This window comes from Pagrus major, chromosome 14 (assembly GCF_040436345.1).
Source record: "Pagrus major chromosome 14, Pma_NU_1.0".
In the NCBI taxonomy this organism is placed as follows: Eukaryota; Metazoa; Chordata; class Actinopteri; order Spariformes; family Sparidae; genus Pagrus; species Pagrus major.
Window position 1 is genome coordinate 17295383 of NC_133228.1, and position 23366 is coordinate 17318748.

Sequence of the window (23366 nt, forward strand, 5' to 3'; positions counted from 1 at the left end):
CAAACGCAAATTAAGACACACATCGACTTGTCGTGGAATTTAGCAGCGCACAGGCCTTCTTACACGTAGACTTTATTGTTTCCTGTTTATCTGTTATCTTTAATTTGGCCTGCAGAGGTGTGGTGTGGTACGATCCATCGCAATATCGACACCGCTCACCAGAACCCCCATCTAATTTCACACCATTTAACTCACCGGCACATTTCTGCCTGTGACTGAGGATATTGGAGAGAACTTGATGAAATTTTAATGTCATCTTTTCAGCAGCGGAGCCCTCGTATCAGACGATCCGTTTGTCTAAACTCCAACCAAGTGTGTCTCCAACTCTTCTTGTCCACTTTAACAAGTATTTCCTGGAATTATCTCAGTGGAGTTTGCAGCACTAGACGTTACCAAATGGTCGAACACGAGCCTCACTGCTGCTGCAGCATATGGGCATTCCTTAAGACTCCCGCTAGTAGTCGTTCTGAGGACTGAGGACGGGATTATGTTGTGTTTTTGACATTATAACAACAGTAACGCTGCCAACTTCCTGGCTAGTCTAAACAATGACCTAAGGATTGAAAGACTGAGAGTCTGGAAGCCCTGCAGTCCCAACAGATTTCCTAATGTTTTGAGATTTTTTTATATTGTGTCATACTGTACAGTGCAAGTTATAATTACAGAATTACTGAAGACAAAGGTGGCAGATGAGGAAGATTATATTGTGAAATAACTAAAAGATTGTTTAACAAAACTCCAGTTATAGATCCTTTTGTTAAAACCACAAAAACAAAAACTATACAGACCAGTCTCACAATCTGAGGAAAGAAGCTACTCTGAACAGACACTAGCTGTGGTGGGTGTTGCCTTTTAGTACCTCTTAGGCTCTGCGCAGGCACCTCACTTCACCAATATCACAGATGCTTGCTAGATGGGTGCCAGTGATGTTCTGGGCAGTGTTAATTACCTGCTGTAGAGCCTTCCTGTGTAGCGCCGTACACAGACAATGCCAGTTTGTGATGTTTCCCGTCGGATTGCTTTCTATCGCTGTTCCACAGACATAGGAGTGCAAATTGGAGGTGTTGGTCTGCAGGGCGACACCTTCCTCTGGCAGGTTCTGCAGGTGGGCACCACCTTTTTTGTGACAGATACAATGGGCAAGCCGAGCCTTCAGTCACGGTGACAGGCTGAGGATTTTGGAATTTCTCTTTGTCAATGCAAAATGAATCAAATCAATATTGGACTGCAGGTTATTGAGCTAGTGTTTTTCTATCCTCTTCCTGGAGGCACCCTGCACATTTCAGATGGTTTCCTTCCCCAACACACCTGATTCAAATGATCAGCTCGTCATCAAGGGCTGCTGAGGCCTGCTAACGACTCCTTCATTTGAACCAGGTGTGTTGGAGCAGGGAAACAGGAGGCCCAGGAACAGGACTGAAAAACACTGAGCTACCTTTTCAAGCCACTTGTGAGGATATACACGATTATCCACACAGTTATCCCAATAATGGAACCTGTATGTCCTCCCATTCCTAATCCCGATTTTAAGTCTCAAGTGCAGGTAAAGCCCCCAAAACAACGGATCCTACATTTCCCATAATGCAACTCAATAGGGACTTTTCCACCTGGTAAATGCTGAGAGAGAGCAATGCAGTGACAATGAAATGCAATATAAATGGTTTTTAAAAATAGTTTTACAGATTATGCAGTTAAACCAGTACTAAGTAGTGAGCTGGTCTGCTCTTACAGAATGTCCTTCATCTCAGTGTGAGCGAATAAGAGTGTATCAAGTGAGCCACCACAACTGGCAACAAGAATAAAAGATATGAAGGAGGAAAAGGGGGCTTGGACAATTGCCTGTCAGAAAAAGAAAAAAAAGAAACAGTCTGCTTCATAAGTGGGTGATATTAATGACTCAATGAGACAAGTGTGAGAGAAAAGAGGCTTGTAATGCCAGCAGGTCTCACACTTGGCTGAGCTTCGCATTGGCCCCTCTCATCCCCGGCCCTGCAGTCTAACCACTGTATCCGAGCGGCTCTGCATGGCTCACCAGCCATTTTGGAAGCTTCCTTCCTTTCCACATTGCCTCCCTCCTCTCTCTCCCAATTTCCCCAAGGAGAGGGCGAGAGAGAGAGCGTTAGAGGGGGGCAAAATAGGAGCTGCCGAGCATGGGAGGGGATGATGATGCTATCTTATTTTTCCATGTACCGCTCCAAGTTTCCATTCTCTCAACAAATGTTTTTGTACTTTTTTTCAGTAAAATACTCTTTCCATAGTGTGCTTCTAATCACAAAACATACAGTAAACTCTTTCAGCACTCACGAGGAAGCCCACACATCCTGATGTTATGCAGGAATGTATGTCCTTCTACTGATAAGAGGAAGATGGTTATTTGTGGAAGTGGCTAATCAGAACGCTGCTTTACCCAAGAGATTTTATTACACCGAGATCAGAGAGATTTCAAAATTCTCACTCAAAGTAAGTAGTGAGCCATTAGCGCCGAGTTGACCTCATGTAGGAACATCCGAGCTGGTGCGGACATGCGAGGAACTGATCACTTTCACCTGAATCGCGCTTGTTGTAGCGGTCCTCAGCTTCTGGATTAGTGTCAGCTAGTTCATGACCAGAGCTGTCTGTACCTACAAATGCGACACTAACCTTGGATCAGCAACAGGTGTTCTGCAGCAAAACTGCCCCACACTTACAGCAGACGTGATGAGAATGTGCTGTAGAGATGTGGTGAAAAGGATTAATTTTTAATATGGCATTGAACATTGGGTTGAATTTACATGTACGAGGACAAAGTGAGCTTTTGTTGAAACAATGGACAGATAATGATCCTCAGTTCTTCTTTGAATCGGGCATAAACATACACCCACACACACCCTCAACATTTTCACATCCGACACCTGTTGTAATGACCCCCTCACCTCTTTCTCCAGGCCAACTTATTTGAAAAAGTCAGCTGCATAACAACTCTAACACAGTGCACACCTGCTCGCTATGGTTAGCGGACCTTATCCTGACCCTGAAGTTGGCTCCATGTGCAGTAGTCAGCACGCAGAACAGCTACTACTCTGAAACACTTAAAAGTAATTTATAAGAGATGTGCACATAGTTGTAGGGGGATAGGAAGAGCTATGTGCTGACCACTCTATATCCGCCCTCAGCTGTCTCTCAGAAGGCTAAATATACAGCATGGCTGCTATGCTACACATTTCCAGCGTGAGCTAACCGCGCTCATGTTACACTGTATTTTTTTTAAATAAGATAACAGAGACAGGGTTCGTATGTCAAAGGCCCCTCAGCGGCGCGGAAGGTGAAGAGGTTAGTTCACACCGTGGGGGAGAAAGGGTAATTTTCTTTATGGATTATGTCATGTATTTTTTATTGGCTGTTGTAAAGGAGCTGGCGGGGGGGGGAGGGTTTGTTGGTGTACTTACAGTGTATTGTTTTCAGAGGGCTCAGAACATGCTGTGTGGTTGAACAGAAGGAGGTTAACAAAAGTATTATGTGCTTTTGTTGTTCTTCGTCAGCACTTGTATGAAAAAATGGCCAACTTTCAATGATTTTGCCCGGTTTAAAGGTTCATGAGGGCAGAACTTCAAAATAAAACAGGAAATAACAGAACCTCAAACCATGACAGTTTGAATTTTTACCGAGAGAGCAAATGAATGCATCATTAGGAGGCTTATCTGGAACAAGCATTTTTTTTATCAAAGCCTAAAAACAGCCAGTCAAGCATGCACTTTTCAATAACTCAACTCATCAATAACCTTTTGTTGTGTGTGTGGGGTCACGTCTCACCTGCCAAGTGAAGACATTCACTGGTGTTATGACAGTGAGGGGGTACAGTGGATACGGTCTCACATAGACACCACACACACTCATCCACGTGCACACACGACCTGAACTGAACTGAATATCAAGGAGTCCATATAAGGAGCCGGTGTCCTTAAAATCCCCGTGGCTACGTTACAAGGCGTAAAGTTGATTTCTAGTTTAGACATGCTGTTAAAAACTGTTTAGAGTATTTTGAAATGTAACATCAATAACATATAATTTTGATTGAGTAAAGGAATCTCAGGGATGTTCTGATCTTACTAAAGTGTGTTAAAGTCATTTAAAACGAAGTCTAAACCCTAATTAATGAACGTTTGTCTCTCTCGGGCTCTTTTCCGTCTCTTTCTGTCCTCTTTCTCATCAGAGGAATACATAAACCAGCATCTCACCCCTGAGGATGTGACACTCTCATGCTGACAAACTATGAATAGCTCTCGCCTTAATGCACAGCTCATGTGGAGTAGAGCAACGTATTCACTTGGCTAAACATTATTATTTCATGCTTCCCCTCCTTTAATCTACACAGCTTTTTTAGCATATTGTGATAGTGAGCAGTAAAGCACAGTTTGGGTCATGTGAGATCGGAGCAGCTCAACAAATTTGATTAGACCGTCCAGGCTGATCAGAAGTTTTCCATTAGTTCATGAGGTTTGGTCGGCTAATCGAATGTTTTTTGTGTTTTTCTCAGAATAAAGGAATGGGTGGACCAGATGCAAAAAGAGTTGATCACGTTAACAGACACAGCCAGCGGTATGCAACACCTAAAACAGGTAAGCGTGACTTTCTGTCTCTCTCTCACACACACACTGACTATAACTGTTGCTCTAATTGACTGTGCATATTCATTGTTTGTGCATTTTATTCCAACAAAGTAAGAAAATAAGGAATTCTGAAAACAGCGTCTAAGCCTTTTTGTTGTTGAGGGCTCGAATTGTGAGGAGACACACCTTTCCCCCTTTTTTAACTAGCTCATGTTGCCTTCAAGTTGAACTCATGAGCTGGTGGTTAAGACACGAGAAGTCACACTATGTTTAGTATTATAGTTGTTAAGTCATGAGAAAACAGCTGGTAGACTATGGCGTCCACACGTAGAAGTGACCGAGACTAGCAATTTAGCAAGCTGATGAGCTAACTGTGGGGTTAGCCTACAGAAATGGTGACCCTTCAGCGCTCTGTTTTTGGTCTTGGGCTGGTTAGCTGTTCTCGTGCCTTCCATTGATATGACAAACTATTTTTAGTGCCCTCACATATTGCACCAATCAATTATGAGTGCCAGTATTGTCAGTGAGAAGACTGAAGAGCACTATTGTAGGGGGCAATGCCACTGCAGAAAAATAATGAATACTTTAATATCTTCTTCCTGTGGGTTACTATTCAGACCAAATAAGTACACCAAACACAATGGATATATTGATTTCCTGGCTAAGTAGCTAATTATAATTTCAGTTCAGCTTTAAATAAAACTCATTACACAGATTTAGTATTGATAATAATTATCGTGCGTACTTTGTCACTTGCCTCTTTTCCACTCATTAACCCTCCTTGCATGACCTCAGCTGTCACAATACATCACCATTCTATATATAGTAGCTTCTCATTAGACATAAAGCTGCATCACTTCATCCCGCCAGCCCTGATGTACACGCTCAGATAAGATCAGCATCAGGACTATACTGTGATGGCTGTAGTCCTTGCACACACACACACTCACACACCCACCCACCCACACGCACACACACATAAGCCCACATCTGACAAAGGAGAAGCTTTTTAGATCCACATTGATTGACATAATGCATCTGGCACTTTTGTTCCCCGCTTCCTTCGAGAATAATATCAGTCGGATTTAGAGTGTCACGGAAATCGTTACAAAACATGTTTTTATTTGATGTGGTGGATTGACTTGTCACCAGAAATAAGAATTAAACACGCTGATATTTTTGTGTAACCGAATCCTCTTGAAATCTTGAGCTGGGCGACGCCCTTGTTTAAAGGCAAAGTCCTGTACACGGCATGCAGAATTTAAAAGGGAGTGTTACACAGCTTGCGAGTTAATAATACATGTGGAGAAATTAGATACAGATTGCCTGTACACTTCATCCTGTAAATTAAAACTGGGATGTCTTCCAATATTGTTAATGGTAAACACAAACTGTAGACTTTTATACACGCAGTTGTACCCTTAGTCACTCAAAATCATGTCAGTTTTCAACTCAGAAAGCCCAAATCCAACTTTCAGCATACAGGTTAAATATAGAAATTCAAAGGGAAAACATCCTGGGTATTTTTGTATTTGTAAAGCATAATCCAAATCTAAAAAGTACTGCTCTTTAATATTGCTCTTGCGCTAAATCAAAACCCATCGGACGCCTGGAGGATGAAGACAAATACACGCACGCGCCTCAGTTCTGTGTTTTGAATGTCGGACAATGAAATCCCTCCAGGCTGCTAAATAATTGGCTGTTTGGCATTTGTGTTTCTTATTTCTTTTTGCTGGAGCCTTTTTTTTTTTTTTCATAGCACAGTAAATGGTCTGGTTACATAACCTGACATTGCAATTTAATCAGGGGACATGTAGCTTCTTTTTTTTTTGAGTCACTGTGTTTTGGTCAGTGAGGTCTGGTGAAGGATAGAAGACAGCCTCTGATGCAGTGTCAGCCTCAGACACAGTATGTCTGTGGATGAAAAAATACCTTGAGACTGAGTGAATATGAGCAAGATCCTACGAGAACTGATCACATCTATACAGTATGTTTGTATTTGATGACCTGATGACCACGTGGTTATCCTGTGATCGTCTTTGACTGGAAAACTGAGGTTTGACCATTGTGTGGACATGCCTAGTGAAAGGGATAGAAGACCCCAAAACACATTTTTAGATGTTCATCAGATTTAATGCTGACGTTTATGCAGATCTTTGGCTATATAAAGCTAATTCATATTTTAAATCACTATTCTAGGGATAGCCGATTAGCTCAGCTCCATATAGAAGGTGGTGCTGTGCTTATGGCTTGTTATGATGTACTAAAACGCCTCTGTGGTCATAATAAAATCACTATACTACTCAGACTGAAGCCCACAAGAGACAAAAATCCAATCAGTAACAAGTTATGTGCAGCTTATTAGTGTTAAACGCTGTTTGTGTAGCCTGAGTTATTTCATTATGCTTCATATTTGTATCTGTTTCAAATTAAAAGCCCTCTAGAGTTTCATTTCATAACAAGGCTTTTATTGTGAAACATTTGCAGGATGTGTTGTGGAAAACTCATTGACCTGCTCCCATCTTCTCTCCAGTTTCACTCAGCACGCAGCAGAAGTTATTTATCGTTTTAATGGTAAACTATGTAGGAAGGGAAGTTAAATTGAATTATTGTTGTGTCACAGTTGTCCTGATAGACTGTAGCGCTGCTTCACTGTCATTCATGGGCTCCCAGTACATTACCCTTGGGTGTGGCTGAGTCTCTTGCGACATCTAGTGGTGAAATTGTTTAAATTCCTGAATGTTATTGGACTGAATGGACCAAGTTCTGATAGTGAGACTAGTGACTTGACATCGAGGACTTGACATCCAGTTCTGCTTACCTCTGACCCCTTCCCTTCTCCTCTGATTGTCTCAGATATACCATAATCACAATCCTCACTTCACCGTGGAAACCAACAATGCGACGGAACTGGTGGCGACGGCTGCCGGGAATATAGAGAGACTGCTGGCCAACCGCTCTGAAGCCCTCAAGGTGAGTGTGACCTCCTGTTAACCCTGCTTCTGAATGGGAGAAGGAGTTTGGTTATTGCTTCTTCTTCTGTTATTAACTTCACCATAAAAAGCCACTAGTTTTTAGTTTGGGATAGAAAACATAAAATGCAAATTTGAGTCTGTTTGTGAGATCAGGTCCAGAGCACAAGAAAACCCACAGCAACAGTCTGCTTCTCCTCACTGCACGTCAGAACAGACACTGGAACACAGCCACTGCTCCAGGCCATCCACTGATAAAATATAAGCAGACATCCTCCAGCTAGATGACTTAATTCAAAGTTACCAGTCTGGGTTGATACATGCCAAAAAATGATAAAAGATTTCCACTGAGTGTATGTGTCGTATCAGTTTGCTTTTTGGCGATGTTATTGTTTACAGATGACCCTGTTTAGTTCCAACTTTCAGGAATTCTTGGTCTTTCCTCCGACCACTGAGGACGAGCCCTCAAACCTAATTCATACTGGCTTCTTCTCATGGGTCATTTGACTGAACTGAGCTGACGCAAAATGCTAGAAAAGCTATGCTAGCCAAATGCATTCATTTTGTGATGAAGTCTCCCTGACAGCGTAGCACATGTAGCTGATAATTCAAGGCTGGAAGAACAGTGAGGTTGTCTTGGATTTGGTTCCTTCGTTTGTTAAATCAGTTTATAGTGTACAGACGTTTTGCAAACCATAGTTTACATGTTAGCTTTTTGGCTCGCTCTAGTGATAACAATATTAATCAGTCGGGCTGGTCCACCACTTTTTGGTCCAGACTGAAATATCTCAACAACTACTAAATAGATTGCCAATAAATTTTGTGCAGCCATGTAACATCAGTGACCCCGACTTTTCATCTATTGCCACACAGGTCAAACCTTTTTTCACTTATCCATCTCAACATCTACTGGATAGGTTGGCAGAAGGTTTTGAAGAACCCCTAACTATTTTCCATCTTCTAGCGCAACCGTTAGGTTCATATTGGTGGTTTCGGGTGATATGCCTCAACAATTTGTTAATGGTTTGCCATGAAATTTAGTAAGATGATCAAGATGCTGTAGTCTGATTTACCGAATGTAGACTGTTGTTATATCATGTATCATATAAGTAGGTAATTGGGCACCTACTCCCCCGTTCCTTTAACTACTGGTACATTAAACAATAACAACAACCGACAAGCTAGCAGCTGTTTTCTTTTCTTTTGCTGGGATTTAACAATTTTAATGCCAGGGCTCACCTCCCCACGTGCAAGTTTCCGACACTATTTTGCACAGGCCACGTTGCTGCATCCTGGGTTAAACGCCACCCAGTAGTGGGTACTGCTAATTAGCAAATGCTAACTTGAAAAATTAAGATTGTGCACATGGAAAACATTACCTGCAAAACATCAGCGTTAGCGCATGCTAATGTTACCAGTAAAGCCTCACCAACCTGCTAGTGTGGCCGTAGACTGTCAGTCGTGTTTGCATGTAGTTACAAAGGGCAACAAGCTAAATTGATCAATACGACCTTTCACTGCTCCTTAGTTTAAACACAACAGTATCTGGCCAACTGAATTAAGGTCCCCAGGCGCTCCCGGTCTCGATCAATCGGGCTCCGAGAGTCAGAAATATCCAATTAAATCCAGACAGCCTGTTGCCATAGTTACGTTCTCATTGATTAACCCATCAATCTTCCCGAGCGTTCTTGTTTTTCTTACATTCCAGTAATTGCCACGGGACGAGGGACAATTAGTTTTTGGTGTTGTTCTGTTGCACCTTGGGAGAGAATCACGACTATCGAGTGGATTGATGGCAGCGGAATAGAGACGTTGAGCTACAAGTTATTTTCTTCCGTTTTATCAACACCATCTGCTGTGTGTTTCACCTGCGTGAGTTAACAACAGTTGTTGAGCTCTTTACTGGAAGTGTGAAAACAGCGAGGGAGGCGGGGATGATATATATATATTTATTTATTTTAGCTGAACACCATATGCTGATTTTTCTTCTGTTCCTCGCAAAAAGTATTTGCCTGACACTGCATTAGCATTGAAGAGGAGATGGCCCCGTGGTGGTGTGGTAGCTACTGCAAATGGTGTTCTGTATAATGAAGTGGAGTCGAGCCAGCTTTATGGCGATCAATTTATGTAAGGGACCATAAATAGTTGCTGTGTCCACTTAGCTGAATCATGAATTGAAATGGGCATAGGGAAAGGATGACTGCAGCATCTGTAATGATCTCGACCTGACCTACGCTAATCTAATATTTCTCTGCACTGGTTTCAACCCCTCCCTTCGACTTAACAACTTCCACAATGGCTCTCTATCCCATGTTCCATTCGAGAGGGCTGATTGCACACGTCATGAAGTCATCGAGTAAGAGAGCGATTGTGTGAGAGGTTATAGCTTTCTATCTAAGAGACACTGAGGAGATATGATGATGAGTAGAGGGTGAGCTGTAAGAGGCCCATCAGTGCACTACGCCATACCTCCCATGAGGCAGCGTACAAAAGACTAGAAGCCTATTACAGACCTCCCATCCATTAGGATCTTTGCCTCTTAGTACACAATTCAACAGGCAGCACTCTCCTCTTCTTCATGCGCGGCACTGCTATGTGCTGCGGTACATGGAAAAGTTTCCAACCTCCAGATACTGTTACACTGAATTCTGGTTATTTTGCGATTAGATGCCGCTAATGGCATTTTCGGTAGACCCATCTTCCCCGAATCCGCCCCCTCTACTGTAATGTTCAATTGATATTGTGATCTGTATCACCGAATCCAGCTGAACACCGCAGGAAGGCACATTTGAACAACAGTTAACCCATTAGCCAAGCAGCAGAAACAAGGCATTATCTCAGCCACCTTGGAAAATAGTTGCCGGAAGACCCTTCTCAATGCGGAAAGTTTAATATGCCAAAGCAAGAAGTTGAATAACAGTAACTCCCACTTACATCTGGCTTTTTGATTGATGCGTGATGGGTACTGCACATGTGCAACTCTCAACAGAGATGAGAAAGAAGAGAGAAGTCTCACTCCTTAGCTACTTCCATAATCAGTTCCGAAAAGAACAATACGTATACATCATCTTCTGGATGTAGCCTGATGAGGTGTATGATGCGCTGATTTCTACCACAGCAAAAGAAACTTGTAACAAAACACTGTAAGGCATGACGCCAGAAGGCTTAAACCCCACTGAAATTGTCTGTATTTCCTCCCCTTGCAGCTGTACAGTTCAGGCTATTGTTTTTGAAATAAGCCAAATGGACACCGCCTCTCTTGACTGGTGGCATTTCTCTTTACACTAGGCCAACTTGTCTCTTCTGGCTACGCTTTGCAAGTGTTTATTTGTTTCGTGTGCATGTGCGTGTGTGTGTTCGCCAGGCATCGAGGTACACAATCCCATTAGAATGATGGCTGCTGTCATTAACTTAATCAGGGGCCCGCTCGGATTTGCTGTCTGTCAATCTGACATCTGCCCGTCCTGTCGCCTCAATTCAAGCGCTGCGTTTGACGGGCGGTGCTCTCGCGACATGCAATCTCTCAGCTGTTGGCAGCTGTGGCTACTCAGAGGGAGACAGATTTTAGTTTATTATTACACTCACAGTGGGTCTGACTCTGTCTTGAGCTGTGTACAAGACAAGAACCACTCTTCCTAAGACTGTCTCTCAGCTGTTAAAAGCAAAACTTCACACTAACATCATTATTAACACCTATGAGAAACTTGTTTACAGTTTAAAGACTGCTTAAGAACGTTAAAGGAGCAGTATGTAAGAATTTAAGTTGAAATTATTGTATATTAAATTATTATTATTATTAAGAATGTGAATAAATAGCAGTTTTAACATTATGATGTTTATGTACTGTGTTGCAGACATATCTTCTGAGGTTAGCACGCTAACCAGCTAGCCCCACCCCGTCCAGGTCCAAAGCTCCTGTGTTAGCAGTGTAAACACCCACATTTCCGAACTGAACTGCTAGCTACAGGGCTAACTAAGCTAACTAGCTAAGGCAGCTATGGTTAGCAGCAGTTAGCGGTTACTCTGGTGATATGCTGCCCCCTATTTGTTTTGGGTATGAATGTGACAGGCGGACAATTCTTACATTTTACAGTTTCTTTTTATTGTTAATTATAGCATAAGAAACACTCTTGTGTCCTTGTAAACCATTACTAAGCTTTAGATGAATTAAGATTAACACGACGGTAACAACATGGTTGTTGTTGATGAGCCAGACAGCTATTGCTAATTTTAGCTAAAAGCACAGCTACCTAAGAGCTAGCTGGTTGCTGCAAGAACGGCAGCAAACGTGGCTTAGTAGTGTCTAATGTTAGCAACGATGATTGCACTGAAGGTCGTAAGTTAGCTAGGTTAGCTAGATAGCAGCAAGCGGATGTAGCTAAAAGCCAATAGCTGCTTTGAACAACAGCACCTGCTCGAGTCACTTTCAGCGTGCTAGCAGTTAGCTCTAGTTAGCTAAAGGCAAGTGTCACTTTAACTATGGATCTAAATTGAGAACAATGCCTTATAAAGGTTCACAGATCCTTTATGATGCACTTAAGCTGCTTATTTTCCTCCAAAACACGAATATGTGGACACATTTTAGTACCAAATCATTCTTTCTGCTTTTTATTTTTTAAATTACTTGGATGAAACTACCATCTACAATCTTTCCACATCCCCTCAGGCAGCTGTACAAATACACCCAGTTGGGAGTCATCTGTCTTGGCAAACAACTTCGTAAAGTGCCACAAGTCTTCAGGAATAATTCCAGTGTGTTTTAAGTTTGTACCACTTATGTCAGTTTTTGCTCAGATTTGTGTTGCTGATACTGGCGTCTGTCTGTACACAGTTGGCATAGCTGGAGCTCGTTTTCTTTTCTCAATTTATGTCATTCGACAGACTGTCAGTTCCTTCTCGAATCCATCAAAGATGTCCTAGAAACAGATTTGTATCTGCCATGTATCTGTACTGCTTTTTGGTTTGAATCCGCAGTAGTAGCCAGTATCCAGGGGACTTCTTTGCAAGATGGATAGTTCATATAAGGTCTGTTGTCTCAGATTTCATGCATTAAAGCCTGTAAACATACAGCTCTCCATCCTCACACGCCTGTCTCAACCATTTCAAGTTAATGTTCCCAAAGTGTTGGTGATCCGACTGGGGAAATAGTTTTGTTTCCAAACCGCTCATGGGCGATCAAAGAATTTTTCCTCTTTCATGTCGCGCCACAATATTCTGCATTTGGTTCACGTTGTGCTTAAAAGGCTGTCAAGTGAAACTGTAATTCTCAACAGGAAAGAAACCGCCACGGTGCTGAGAGAGCTGCAAAACTTTCTACCTCAGACAAAACCCCCGAAAGTCTCGTTGTCATCTGCAGCGTGCCGTAGCTGATTACTTTTTAGAGGGAGATATCGACGTGTGTGTGTGTGTGTGTGTGTGCCAGACTGAGAGTTGTCTCCCAGATCTCTTTGATACTTCTGAAGATGAGTCAGATTCTTTGGGCGGCTGCTGTCTTAGCTTAGTTTCACTGCTGATGTGACTCTGGAGATTACAGACGCCGAACCTTTACAGGCTGCACACACTGGCCTTCTATATGCTCACACACACAAGTGCAGTCACCTTCCCTTTTCTCTAGCCTTTGTTTACATCCCTGAAATCCTTTCCCACCTCTGGACCTCCATTCTTGTCACATACGGTATTTACTCGTTCTATGTTTTTTTTTCTCTCCTTCCTCCCTCCAACCCTGTCCTTCCATCCTCATTGCTCACAACTCCCTCGTAACTTCCTTTCCCATAACTTCACCCCAATTCTCTGTCACTCTTCATTCCCATTGTCCCATTTTTGCGTTGCCCCGTGTTCCTCTTCTCTCCATTTCTGTCCTTTCTAATTTCTTCCCTTTTGGATGCATGTGTGTGTGTATGTGCGTCCATGTATGTGTAAATGGGGCACAGTGTGAATATGGATGATAAATTCTTCTGAAAGTAAGGAAGCGTTACACTTTAAAATTTGATCTCCTCTCTCTGTCCTGCCTGTCGTCTCTGTTTCCAACTTCTCTTTCCTCTTCAGGCCACTCCGTCTTTTTAGCTGTAATGCTCCAGATTGTGTGAAAAATGAACCAGCATATCTTGTTTTTCTTTACCATATCTTCAACATTTATAGGCAGTGGCGGACTCAGGATGTTTTTGGGGCAGGGGGCGAAAAAATAAAAAGGGCACCTCATGTGTGCCGGGGAGGCACCAGAGCACAGAAAGTCGTGATACATTTTTCGGGAAGAGAGGGCACTTTTGCACCATCCGAACAACATTTCGAACAAATTGAGCACAGAAGGATGTTTTAATGTATAAGAAGTTGCCAAAAAATGAAATCATTACCTTCTTGAGTAATTTCTCATCCTCATGCTTGACCAGGAAACTTGGCGTCTCCTGAAACATGACGTTAATATAAGGCAGGGCATTGTTTGCCCATCTGTTTTCTCCAAGGACGACTGAAACTTCTGCTCTCACGTTACCTTAAAAGTCCTCTCCCTACGGTGCTACAGGTGTGCATTTGCTTTTCTCTATCCAAGTTAGCAAGTTTTTCTCCTCTGTGAGGGCTCCAAACCCACCCCGATTCTAGCTATAGATGCTGTATTCCCACAAAAAGGAGTTTTCGTCTTGCTTCAGCGGGTTTTCTGGGATTGCATTTGCGCCTCTGAACACCTTAATTGAAAAAATGATTAACAGAGGGAGAGACACGAGGCAAAAACACTCCATGCGCTTGTCTTGCTTCTGACAAGAGGGTTGGACATCCCAGCATACAGATGTTATATTGCCCCCAAATTTATTTTGAGAATGAACATAGTCTAACATATAGCACATTCAAACATGCACGTCTGACTGTTGTCATTAAATCGCACACAAAAAACCCAAATCATCATTAATACATCATTACACAACAGAGATTCTAGTTGACTGATGTAATCAAAGGAAGAACTGCCTCCCTGCACTGTTTACCTCCTCACAGTTTCTATCGCTTTGTGTGGCTATGACTCAGATCCTCCTCCACTGTACTTCCCTCCAGTTGCCTCCATCATTACATCCACCCTGAGCTCACATGTACTTGTGACTCCGAGCCACAGCATGCACATAGGCGTGGCAATGCTGATTAATTGCGAATGAACTCCGATGCTCCCCATACACTCGGACACCTTTTGTCCATCTGGTCGTTGCATCGACCTGCGTTTCTTTTTTTAACCCGCCTTGACAGTAGATCGCCTCTCTCTGATATCCAGGCCACTCCTGACTCTGTTCTCATCAATAATTGAATCTTTCCTCTTAACCAATACTCTTTGATGGGGCCTGTGGTTAACTTCCCCCCAGAGGAATAGGTCATCCGTCTTCCCACAGTGACACGGGCAAAGGGTTCATTTATCATAAGAAGGTGGAGCAGTTTGTGGTGGTTGAAAAGCAAAATGTAGCAGTGACTTATATTAAATATCTGAGACAAAATGCACTGAAATTTAATTCACATAACCAAGTTGTGTTTAAGTGTTTTACATTTCAAAAGCTTGAGAGGAAACTCTGATAATATGCTGAGGTAACTACTTGTTTCTAGCACTGGGAACTGTCCAACTTTTGTGTCTTAGTTTGAGATATTTGTCAGAGCACGTCTAATGAGCCAGCTGGACAAGAAAATAATGACATGAGTCATGAGTCATCGTAGAATAAATAAAGAAATAAAGAAAAGCATTTGGGCTGAGGGGATTTTAATGTTAGAATCTGTTGTTTTTTCATGAAATCAACCACATTTTATTTTATGGTCTGCATTTTTTCTGCAACAGTCATTCAATGTATCTATATCGGGAATTACCTCTCTGTATAGTAGTTATTATTGGCAGTGACGGACTCTGCCATTATCATGCTGGATTCAGATTACCTAAAAGCTGTGTGTGTCTGTTTTGTACAACTTTTTTCGTCATTTTTTTTGTTAGTAGATCATTTTCTTTTTCTGCAAGTGATGACCTCAAGATCGCCAAGTAAAGTTGACTATTAAATTCAAGTTATATGATATAAAAAGTTTAGCAGCTTAACATAATTAGTCTATTTTAACGTAACAGATTTCCTCGATTAAAAAAAAGGTAACTGAAGGTAACTACTTACAAACATTTCATTGACCTAGCTTCCTTAATGTTGCAGTCGTTTCAATATAAAATGGCTGCAAAAGTAGTGACACGCCCTTCGTTTGTCCTTGTAAATGTAAAACCCCACAGTTGTTACTTTTGACATGAAAAAGCCAAGGAGGATGTCCCTCGCTGATGGCCAGTCTCAAGATGGCCTGAAACTGGTGAGCGAGGGCTGACTTGTTGGGACGAGGGGGAAGGTTATTCTGTGTGTGTGTGCCTTCAAGGAACTGCCTCTGATGCTTTGTACCCACCTTGAGGGATGCTTGTTGACAAAAAAGCACCAGCTTCGAGGGACATGGCGGCCTGCCAAGACCTCCCCCAGACGGACCGCCTGCACAGACGAGAGCGGACTGACCTGCAGAGAAGACGTGGTGATTTAAATCAAAGAGAGGAGAGAATAAAAGGAAGAATGAGTAATAAGAGAGAGCGAGGCTCTTTGTTTCCTGGAGACTTTTTACTTGAGCGAAGTAAAAGAGAAAGATAAAGAGAGGGAGAGCATCAGAGGATGAGACAGTACAGGACTACAGAGCAGACAGCTGAGGACTTTGCTATTTGAATATTGATTGGTCAGGGTTATCTCAGTCCTGGGATCGCATTAGTGCCTTGGCAGCAGATCCAAAAAGGCTTTGGCTGCCCACCAGAGTGTGAGCCACAGTTGGTAGCCATTTTGGAAACAGAAACAACAGTTGTTTTTCAACCTTGGCTTCTCGTGTTGGTTTAAATCACCCTCAGCGTGGGTTTTCCGCCGATAGGAAACCAAAACCTTCCTAATTGTGAGTGGGCTGCTGGCGTTGGCACAGAGACGCAGGTTTGAGTCGGGTCTTAATTGCCCGGGAGAAAGATGGCCCGCGCTACAATGGCGAGATGATGAACAAAATGTTTCTGGGTCTCCTGTGTTGCCGTCGCATGGGAGCTTCTTCGCTCTCCACAGAGCATGGACCACGGATGCGGCAGGTTACCATGACACCCTGGTCGCTAGGCAACGTGGGCATCATAAACAGATTTGTCTCTCCCAAAATGAATCACTTCTCCTTCACTGGGTACTTTAATTCAAGTGCCCTCGCTCGCCGTAATCCAACCTATGCATGCATTAAAACACTAAACTGCCTGTGTAGTGGCATTCGTGTTCATTTAAATTGTCCGAAAAGGATGAGAGCTAAGAGTGTGAGCTCTCGAATAGGAGCTCTTTAAAACGCTGTGTTATGTAGTGGTGCGTAATTACAGAGGAGTCACTGATCTCCAGTGTCTGGAAGTGCGTTATTAAACCGACACTGGATGACATGCTGTGAGTCATTAGACGCTGCTGTTAAAGCCCTAATCACAGACTAGGCACACACACACACACACACACAGGGACACACACACTCACACACATGCTCATTAGGCTCCTCGCTCAACACGTTATTTTATTAAGTTGTACGATAAGAGAAAACAGTTTCCCATGAGTGCTTAGCCACTTGTGCTCAAAGATCAAATGTTGTGACGACTTAGATTTTACTTCTGATGACATTCTGAAGAGAGCTCGTTATGTCGTTATGTCCAAGAATATCTCTCAGTTAAGCGCTGGCCAATATTTGCTGTATGATAATAATAGAATGTATAATAATTGTTGAATAAACAACATAAATTTTCCTTTAGTGTCACATGTCGAGGAGTTATTATCGGCAGGTAATTTATGCTGATGGCAGTGCAGTGTACAGTGGGGCTCTCAGAGCAGCAAGCTTCTTGCAGAGTGATCTAATATTGTGAGTAGTCCTGAGACATCAGCGCAGTGTAGGAGAGATTGAAAGGCACTATAGTTTCTTGGTAGTGGAACTGGATCAATTATGGGATTGGGGCTGATTTATGGAACACACACAGACTAAAAATACACAATACAAATTGTTGTTTCCCATCCCGATCCCTTTTGGTGCGGATGCAGGACATCTTTTCCGACATTTTCATGAATTTCTCATGGAATAATGTAACGATCTTGATGATGTAATACCATGTGTATTTAGGTGGCTGGTATCTAAGAGTGAGTACAGTTATAGTTCAGCAGTTATCGGTGGTTTCAGATTTAGAGTGGCTATCTAGTTCTAGTTTTGTTAGTTTTTTTGATATATTGTCAGGGACAGAAACTAAACACCTTCAGGAATCCATACAATACGGTATGATCGAACACACAAGCATGCATACACCATATATTTATTTTACATGGCATTATATTACTTATATCACTAAATAATACTGAATGCCTAGTGACCAGGCTGTTCACTAGTTAATGCATGACATTTTTGCAACCTAGCTAACTCTCTGACAGGAATCAAGCACGACATTGCGAGTTGACAACATTAATAAAGTTGTAATTTTCATAACACTTTACCAGAACGATCATTATTGACTACATTCTAGTTTTCCTCTTTTAAGTACATCTTTAATGTAATATAATAAAGAGACGGTCTTTGACATTGACTGTACCTACCCACAGCAGTCGAGCAACAGCTTCTGCGTGGGTACGGCAACACCACTTGGACAAACCCACATGCAGAACTGCAGCACACCATAAAGCCAAAATCGCTGCCTCCCTGCTCTACATTTGTGTGCCAGAAGACTATGAAACATATTTAAAAACGGCAGCTTTAGCCAACAATGTACAGTATATACAGTTAGCAGTGAGGGGGCGGTGAACAGCAGCTCAAAGGAGAATTCAGAAAACCTTTGCAAATGATACCAGCTCGCAGAAAAAGAAAGCAATATTGTGCAAACATATTTCTGTCGCTCTCGCCAGAAACTATTAATATTTAATATCTATAATGTCGCAGAAAAAGTTGAATCAGTGAGATCGAGAATGAGTGTGTGTAAGTGATTTTGGCCACCAGTGACTCATTATTCACCACTTCCTGGAGTGTGTGTCTGTGTGTGTGTGTGTGTGTGTTGTGTGTCTGGCTCCCTTGTCAGCCCAGCTGTCGCGCTCTCCGTGCGTCTCCGCGGCTCCAGCTTTGTGTTTGTCATCTCCGTCTACCTACATGAAACTTACAGTACATGCATACAGAGAGGGTGTGTACATTTGATGTGTCTCGCTCGTTGTTGCTCTCCGTCACACGCGGTCCCAGACAGCAGCAGCTGTGCTACAGGATAGATGTGTCATCATGCGATGTGCAGAACGATAGTTGACATCGTTGACTGTTTTCTTTGGCTGCAGATTTCAGATCTTTTTTCCCTTCTTGGCGGCTCGATGCATCAGCAACAGCTTGGCGCGATGAGCGCCGAAACAAATCGACGTGTTAAATTATCACCGACAATAAATCCACTCAAAACACTGATGCCAAAACACTGTCTCAGCCTTAAGTGGGAGCTAAAGGAAGCGGGCGCCGAGCCAACTCGTCTCCCGATCACAAAAGAGTGACATGAAAAGCCGAATCCAAGGTGATAGAGACTGTGACATTACTTCAAGAAGCGCCATGTCAACACTGAAGCCAGGTACAGCTGTAATTGGGAGCTGTTCGCAGCCAGCTGGCGCACAGATAGAGTTTGCTGGAGGAGAGATGGGCTGTCAAACCAGCGCACAGCAGTGGATGGCAAGACGGTAACGCCAGCCTCTAACAAGTCACTTCCTGGGAAGTTTCTATGTTGTTGAGGGCCACTTCCTGTCTAAAACACGTGTAGTAAATAGAGTTAACTTGTCAACTGACTGTACACAGTTGTTCTTCCTTTCTTGTGACACTCTGCCTGAGTGTGTGTGTGTGTGTGTGTGTGTGTGTGAGAGAGAGAGAGTGCAAATCTCTCTCCCCCCCTTTTTCTTTCTCACCACTCTCCTCCTGGCTCCCTACAGGCTGAGCAGGATAGATCTGACTAAAGTGCTGCCAGTCACAACAGCAGATGCTCATGTTTCCCTGGCTCTCCCGTGCCTCCCTACACATCAGTGAGATTGCAGGTGTGTGTGTGTGTGCGTGTGTGTGTGTGTGTGTGTGTGTGTGTGGTGTGTGCTGTCCTGGCAAGACTAGATGCTCTAATCAGCCTGCCAGGAACGTGTCTGTCAGGAAAGCAGGCGTGTTTACACAGAACATCTCTGTGTGTGTTTTTTTTACCATCTTAAATCAATCACCCAGACATGAAGAAGGTTTTTGGATTTTGTATTGTAGATGTATGTGCACAAGTTTACTTTCATTAATCGATCTCATTGCTTTCTGCCCTCCCTCTCCACATCCTGCATTCAGACTCCCATGACTCGCGTTTAAATTAGACAAAGTCTGTCCTCCGTTAAAACTAAGCGAGGGCTGTGATTGATCACCGGAGAGCCGGCGCTGTTCTGCGAAGAGTGCGGGAGAACAAAACCGTGAGAGACTGCGCATCGTAAATCCACAAAAAGTTGCGTTCGAGAGGAGTCGCAGGCGCTGAGAAGAGAACAAAAGAGAGATCAGGGTACTTCCCACATGTAGGCTGCAGAACAGAAGTCCGTTACGTCGCCCTCAGACTTACTTCTGTGTACTTTGTGCTGATGAATTTGTGTTCATCTGATCAACCCGGGTGAGAAAGGAGATTCAGGAGATGCGTTCCCTTAGGTTGAAGTATTTAATGACGCTCGATCGTGGGAGATTTAAAGCATTCGAGTGATCATGATTCATTTTCTCCAAAAATGGAGACACACACTCTTTCTCTGCATGTGCATACCAGTGGATTTATGGGAGATCTGCTCTGAAACAGGCACTTGCAGCTTGTTAAACATTTTTTCCCACTTGCTCATTGTTAGCACCCCAGCCCAGTTTTTCTCTGTTGTTTATATGCCGTACGTCTCGTTCCACTACTCAGTATGTTTTAGTGCATGGGCAGTAAACCTCCTCTGCCACAATAGCTGCACACGAGGAAAAAACAACGACTTAAACCACATGGCGGTACCTGATTTCCAGGCATAAAACCACCGGCTGGTACGCTGCATGAACCAGGAGCAGATCATCCTCATTATCTGTTCTGTAGCTCAGCAATATGCTCTCATTAGTCATTCTATAGCAGCTTGCTGATATCATAAAATGTAATGCCAGCTCATTAGCAAGTCCATATTTCTGTCGTGCTTGTTTATTCTCATTACTTACAGCACTTTCCAGAGACAGGTCGTAGTTTCTCTGAGCTCAGAATCCATCGCGACGTTCAGTTCCTGTGACTTATCATCTGACTTATGCTCACGCACGCTGTCAGGTGTACAACCCACGAAGCTCTGCGGATCTGACACCACTTACAGGTGTGGCGAGATCATACAGCGAGACCCTGGTTTTGACATGAAAGAGCAGAGGAGGAAACTGCAACAGCTGCCGGCCTTTGACTCTTTGACCTCTTGATCTGCCGTAAAGATACTCATTAACGAGTTCCTCTCTGTGCTCAGAGCATGTGTGTGTGTTTGCGGGCAGGTGTGTGTGCGTGCGTGCGTACAGCTGCTGGAAATCTGAGGTGGCAGCTGTAACTGTTGGTTTTGAGGCATCAAAAGAAAGTGTCAGTAAGTCCCACTTTGAATTAAATGACAAGGTCAACAGAATAAAACAATACTAAATACAAGACATTTCACTGACTGAGATTCATTTCTAACCAGAACCACTACCTGCCTACCCTTAAACCTGAGTCGTCCCCAGAACAGATGCTAACCCCCACAGTGTGACTGTATAATCAGATTTTTGCTCCCTTTACAGGAGTTGTCCACACACACACACACATTATGTGTAATGCTCTGGTGTAATCATTAGTTTCTGTCTTGTAAATATTTGTAGCAACAGAATTTGCTCACTTCGCAGATAAATAATGACTCGATCTTCTTCAAACAAGCACTTGTGAAGAGTGAAGGAAACCTTATCTTTATGTCTGTCTACGTCCAAGCATTTTTGCTTCATTCATTTCAAGAGACATCGAGTCACTTTAGTCGTTGAAACTGTTGACACGTGTCCTTAACGACTCTGTAAGGACGCTCCCACACAGGGTTTGAAAACCTGTAACTCCCCTCCAGTTGGTTAAAACTGAAGAAGCCACTTGGATGAGAGGTGAAACGTCTTCAAGGTCCAGTTGCCTGTGATACAGCACTTAGCATAGACTTTACATACTTTAAAATCTGCTTTTAGATGCAGCTAAAGGGTCAGTGTGGACATTAATATTTATTTGAACTGTTCCTTAAAAAAGATGAAACCAGGACTGCTGTGACCGACACTGGCCTGTGAATATGCTGGCTGTTCTTTGCAAATTGCTTTTGTTTGGACCTCTTATTGAATTTCATTCTTTTAATGACGCTTTGAGCTCAAACAGGAGTACTTCCTGAGTAAATCACCATCGACAGGTTTGTGACCACAGCATCAGATAAGCAGTTTAATAGATTGATTGAAACTCACACCCCAATCTTTCTTTGCGCCATTAATGACCTGACTGGAACCTGACAGTAAGTTCTCATTAGCAGCTGTGGAGCCAACGGTAACTGGCAGCTGCATCTGCAAAGTGTGTTTGTATATAAAACATGAAATACTGTAGGGAAATTCACAAATATAAAAAGCTAACATAGACATAGGAAGGAGGACGACCCATTGGGAGGTACGTAGCCCAATTATTTTTTTCCGAGACATATGCATTCTTACCCATACAACGATGGTTAGTGTTCAAAACGCAGTGAAGCTTTTCTTTCCTGCTTTAACCACACAAACACACACATAACTCCGTTTCACCTTTGCTCCTACGCTAGCCGCAAGGTCCCGCCGTCTCTGACACCTGCTGCTAAATTTCCCCGCTAATGAGACACAACTCAGAAGCTGTCGAGGTAACTGTGTTCCCGACCACCAGAGCCCCCGGCATGCATTATGGGGCGCCATGGCGTACAGACATAACGAGTCATCTGAAGCCAGATCTCCGGGGGGGGGGGGGGTTTCATGATCAAAATGTTGCCTCAGTGCCAGTTGATTGTACAGGAAAGGGGTCATTCTTTGAGAAAGAAAGAGGGAGCAGTGCAAGATATAAAAAATGTTGTGATGATAGTAGAAGATATTTAGAGCTTGTGAATGAGTGATTTCACATTTATAAACAAAGATAAAAGCACAGTTGGTGTCTTGTTAAAGGTCTGATTCTGCACCCAAACACTGCGACTAATATCCCAGCATGCGATTCACAATCAGACCTTGTTCTGCCTCTCTGATTCTCGCGAGCATCTTGTTTAATTTCACAGCAGAATTAATTCAATAATTCATTGTTTCGACCCCCCCCCCTCCTCTCATTTCGTAAATTAATTTACTACGTTGCCCCAATCAAATATCTGCTCCTTCTGTGTGACTTGAAACCCAGGAGTAAGCAGAAAGAGCTGGATTTGATATTTCCCTGGGGAAATTAATAGTACAGTGCGTTTCTGGACCAGGTACAGATTAAAAGCTGGGCCCATTATAAACCCATTAACCTAGTCATTAGGACCAGATCTGGGAAAAGATGGAAAAGGTGTCTGCCTAATTTTAGCACAACGTTGCAGCCAGTCCTGATTCACACCTGCTTGGAGGAAATAAGGTATTCTCTCTAGGAAACACTGCTCCTGCGTGAGCATCACCCTCTTTGAGCTACCTTAGGGTTATATATCATGACTTGAAAAATGCTCATCACAATTTCCGAGAAGAACCAAAAATAACTCTTCATTAAAGGGGCAATATGTAAGAACTGGCCACCTGTCGAATTCATACT

At 42.9% G+C, this 23366-nt stretch overlaps 1 protein-coding gene across 1 annotated transcript in view; it reads left to right on the forward strand.

Annotated features, from left to right (window-relative positions):
- The window catches only part of cacna2d1a (calcium channel, voltage-dependent, alpha 2/delta subunit 1a), an 89109-nt gene that overhangs the window by 12809 nt on the left and 52934 nt on the right, over window positions 1-23366 (forward strand). The window contains exons 2-3 of the mRNA XM_073481020.1: window positions 4514-4595; window positions 7443-7559. Of these exons, the coding sequence (XP_073337121.1) occupies window positions 4514-4595; window positions 7443-7559 (199 nt within the window). The remainder of the gene's footprint in view (window positions 1-4513; window positions 4596-7442; window positions 7560-23366) is intronic.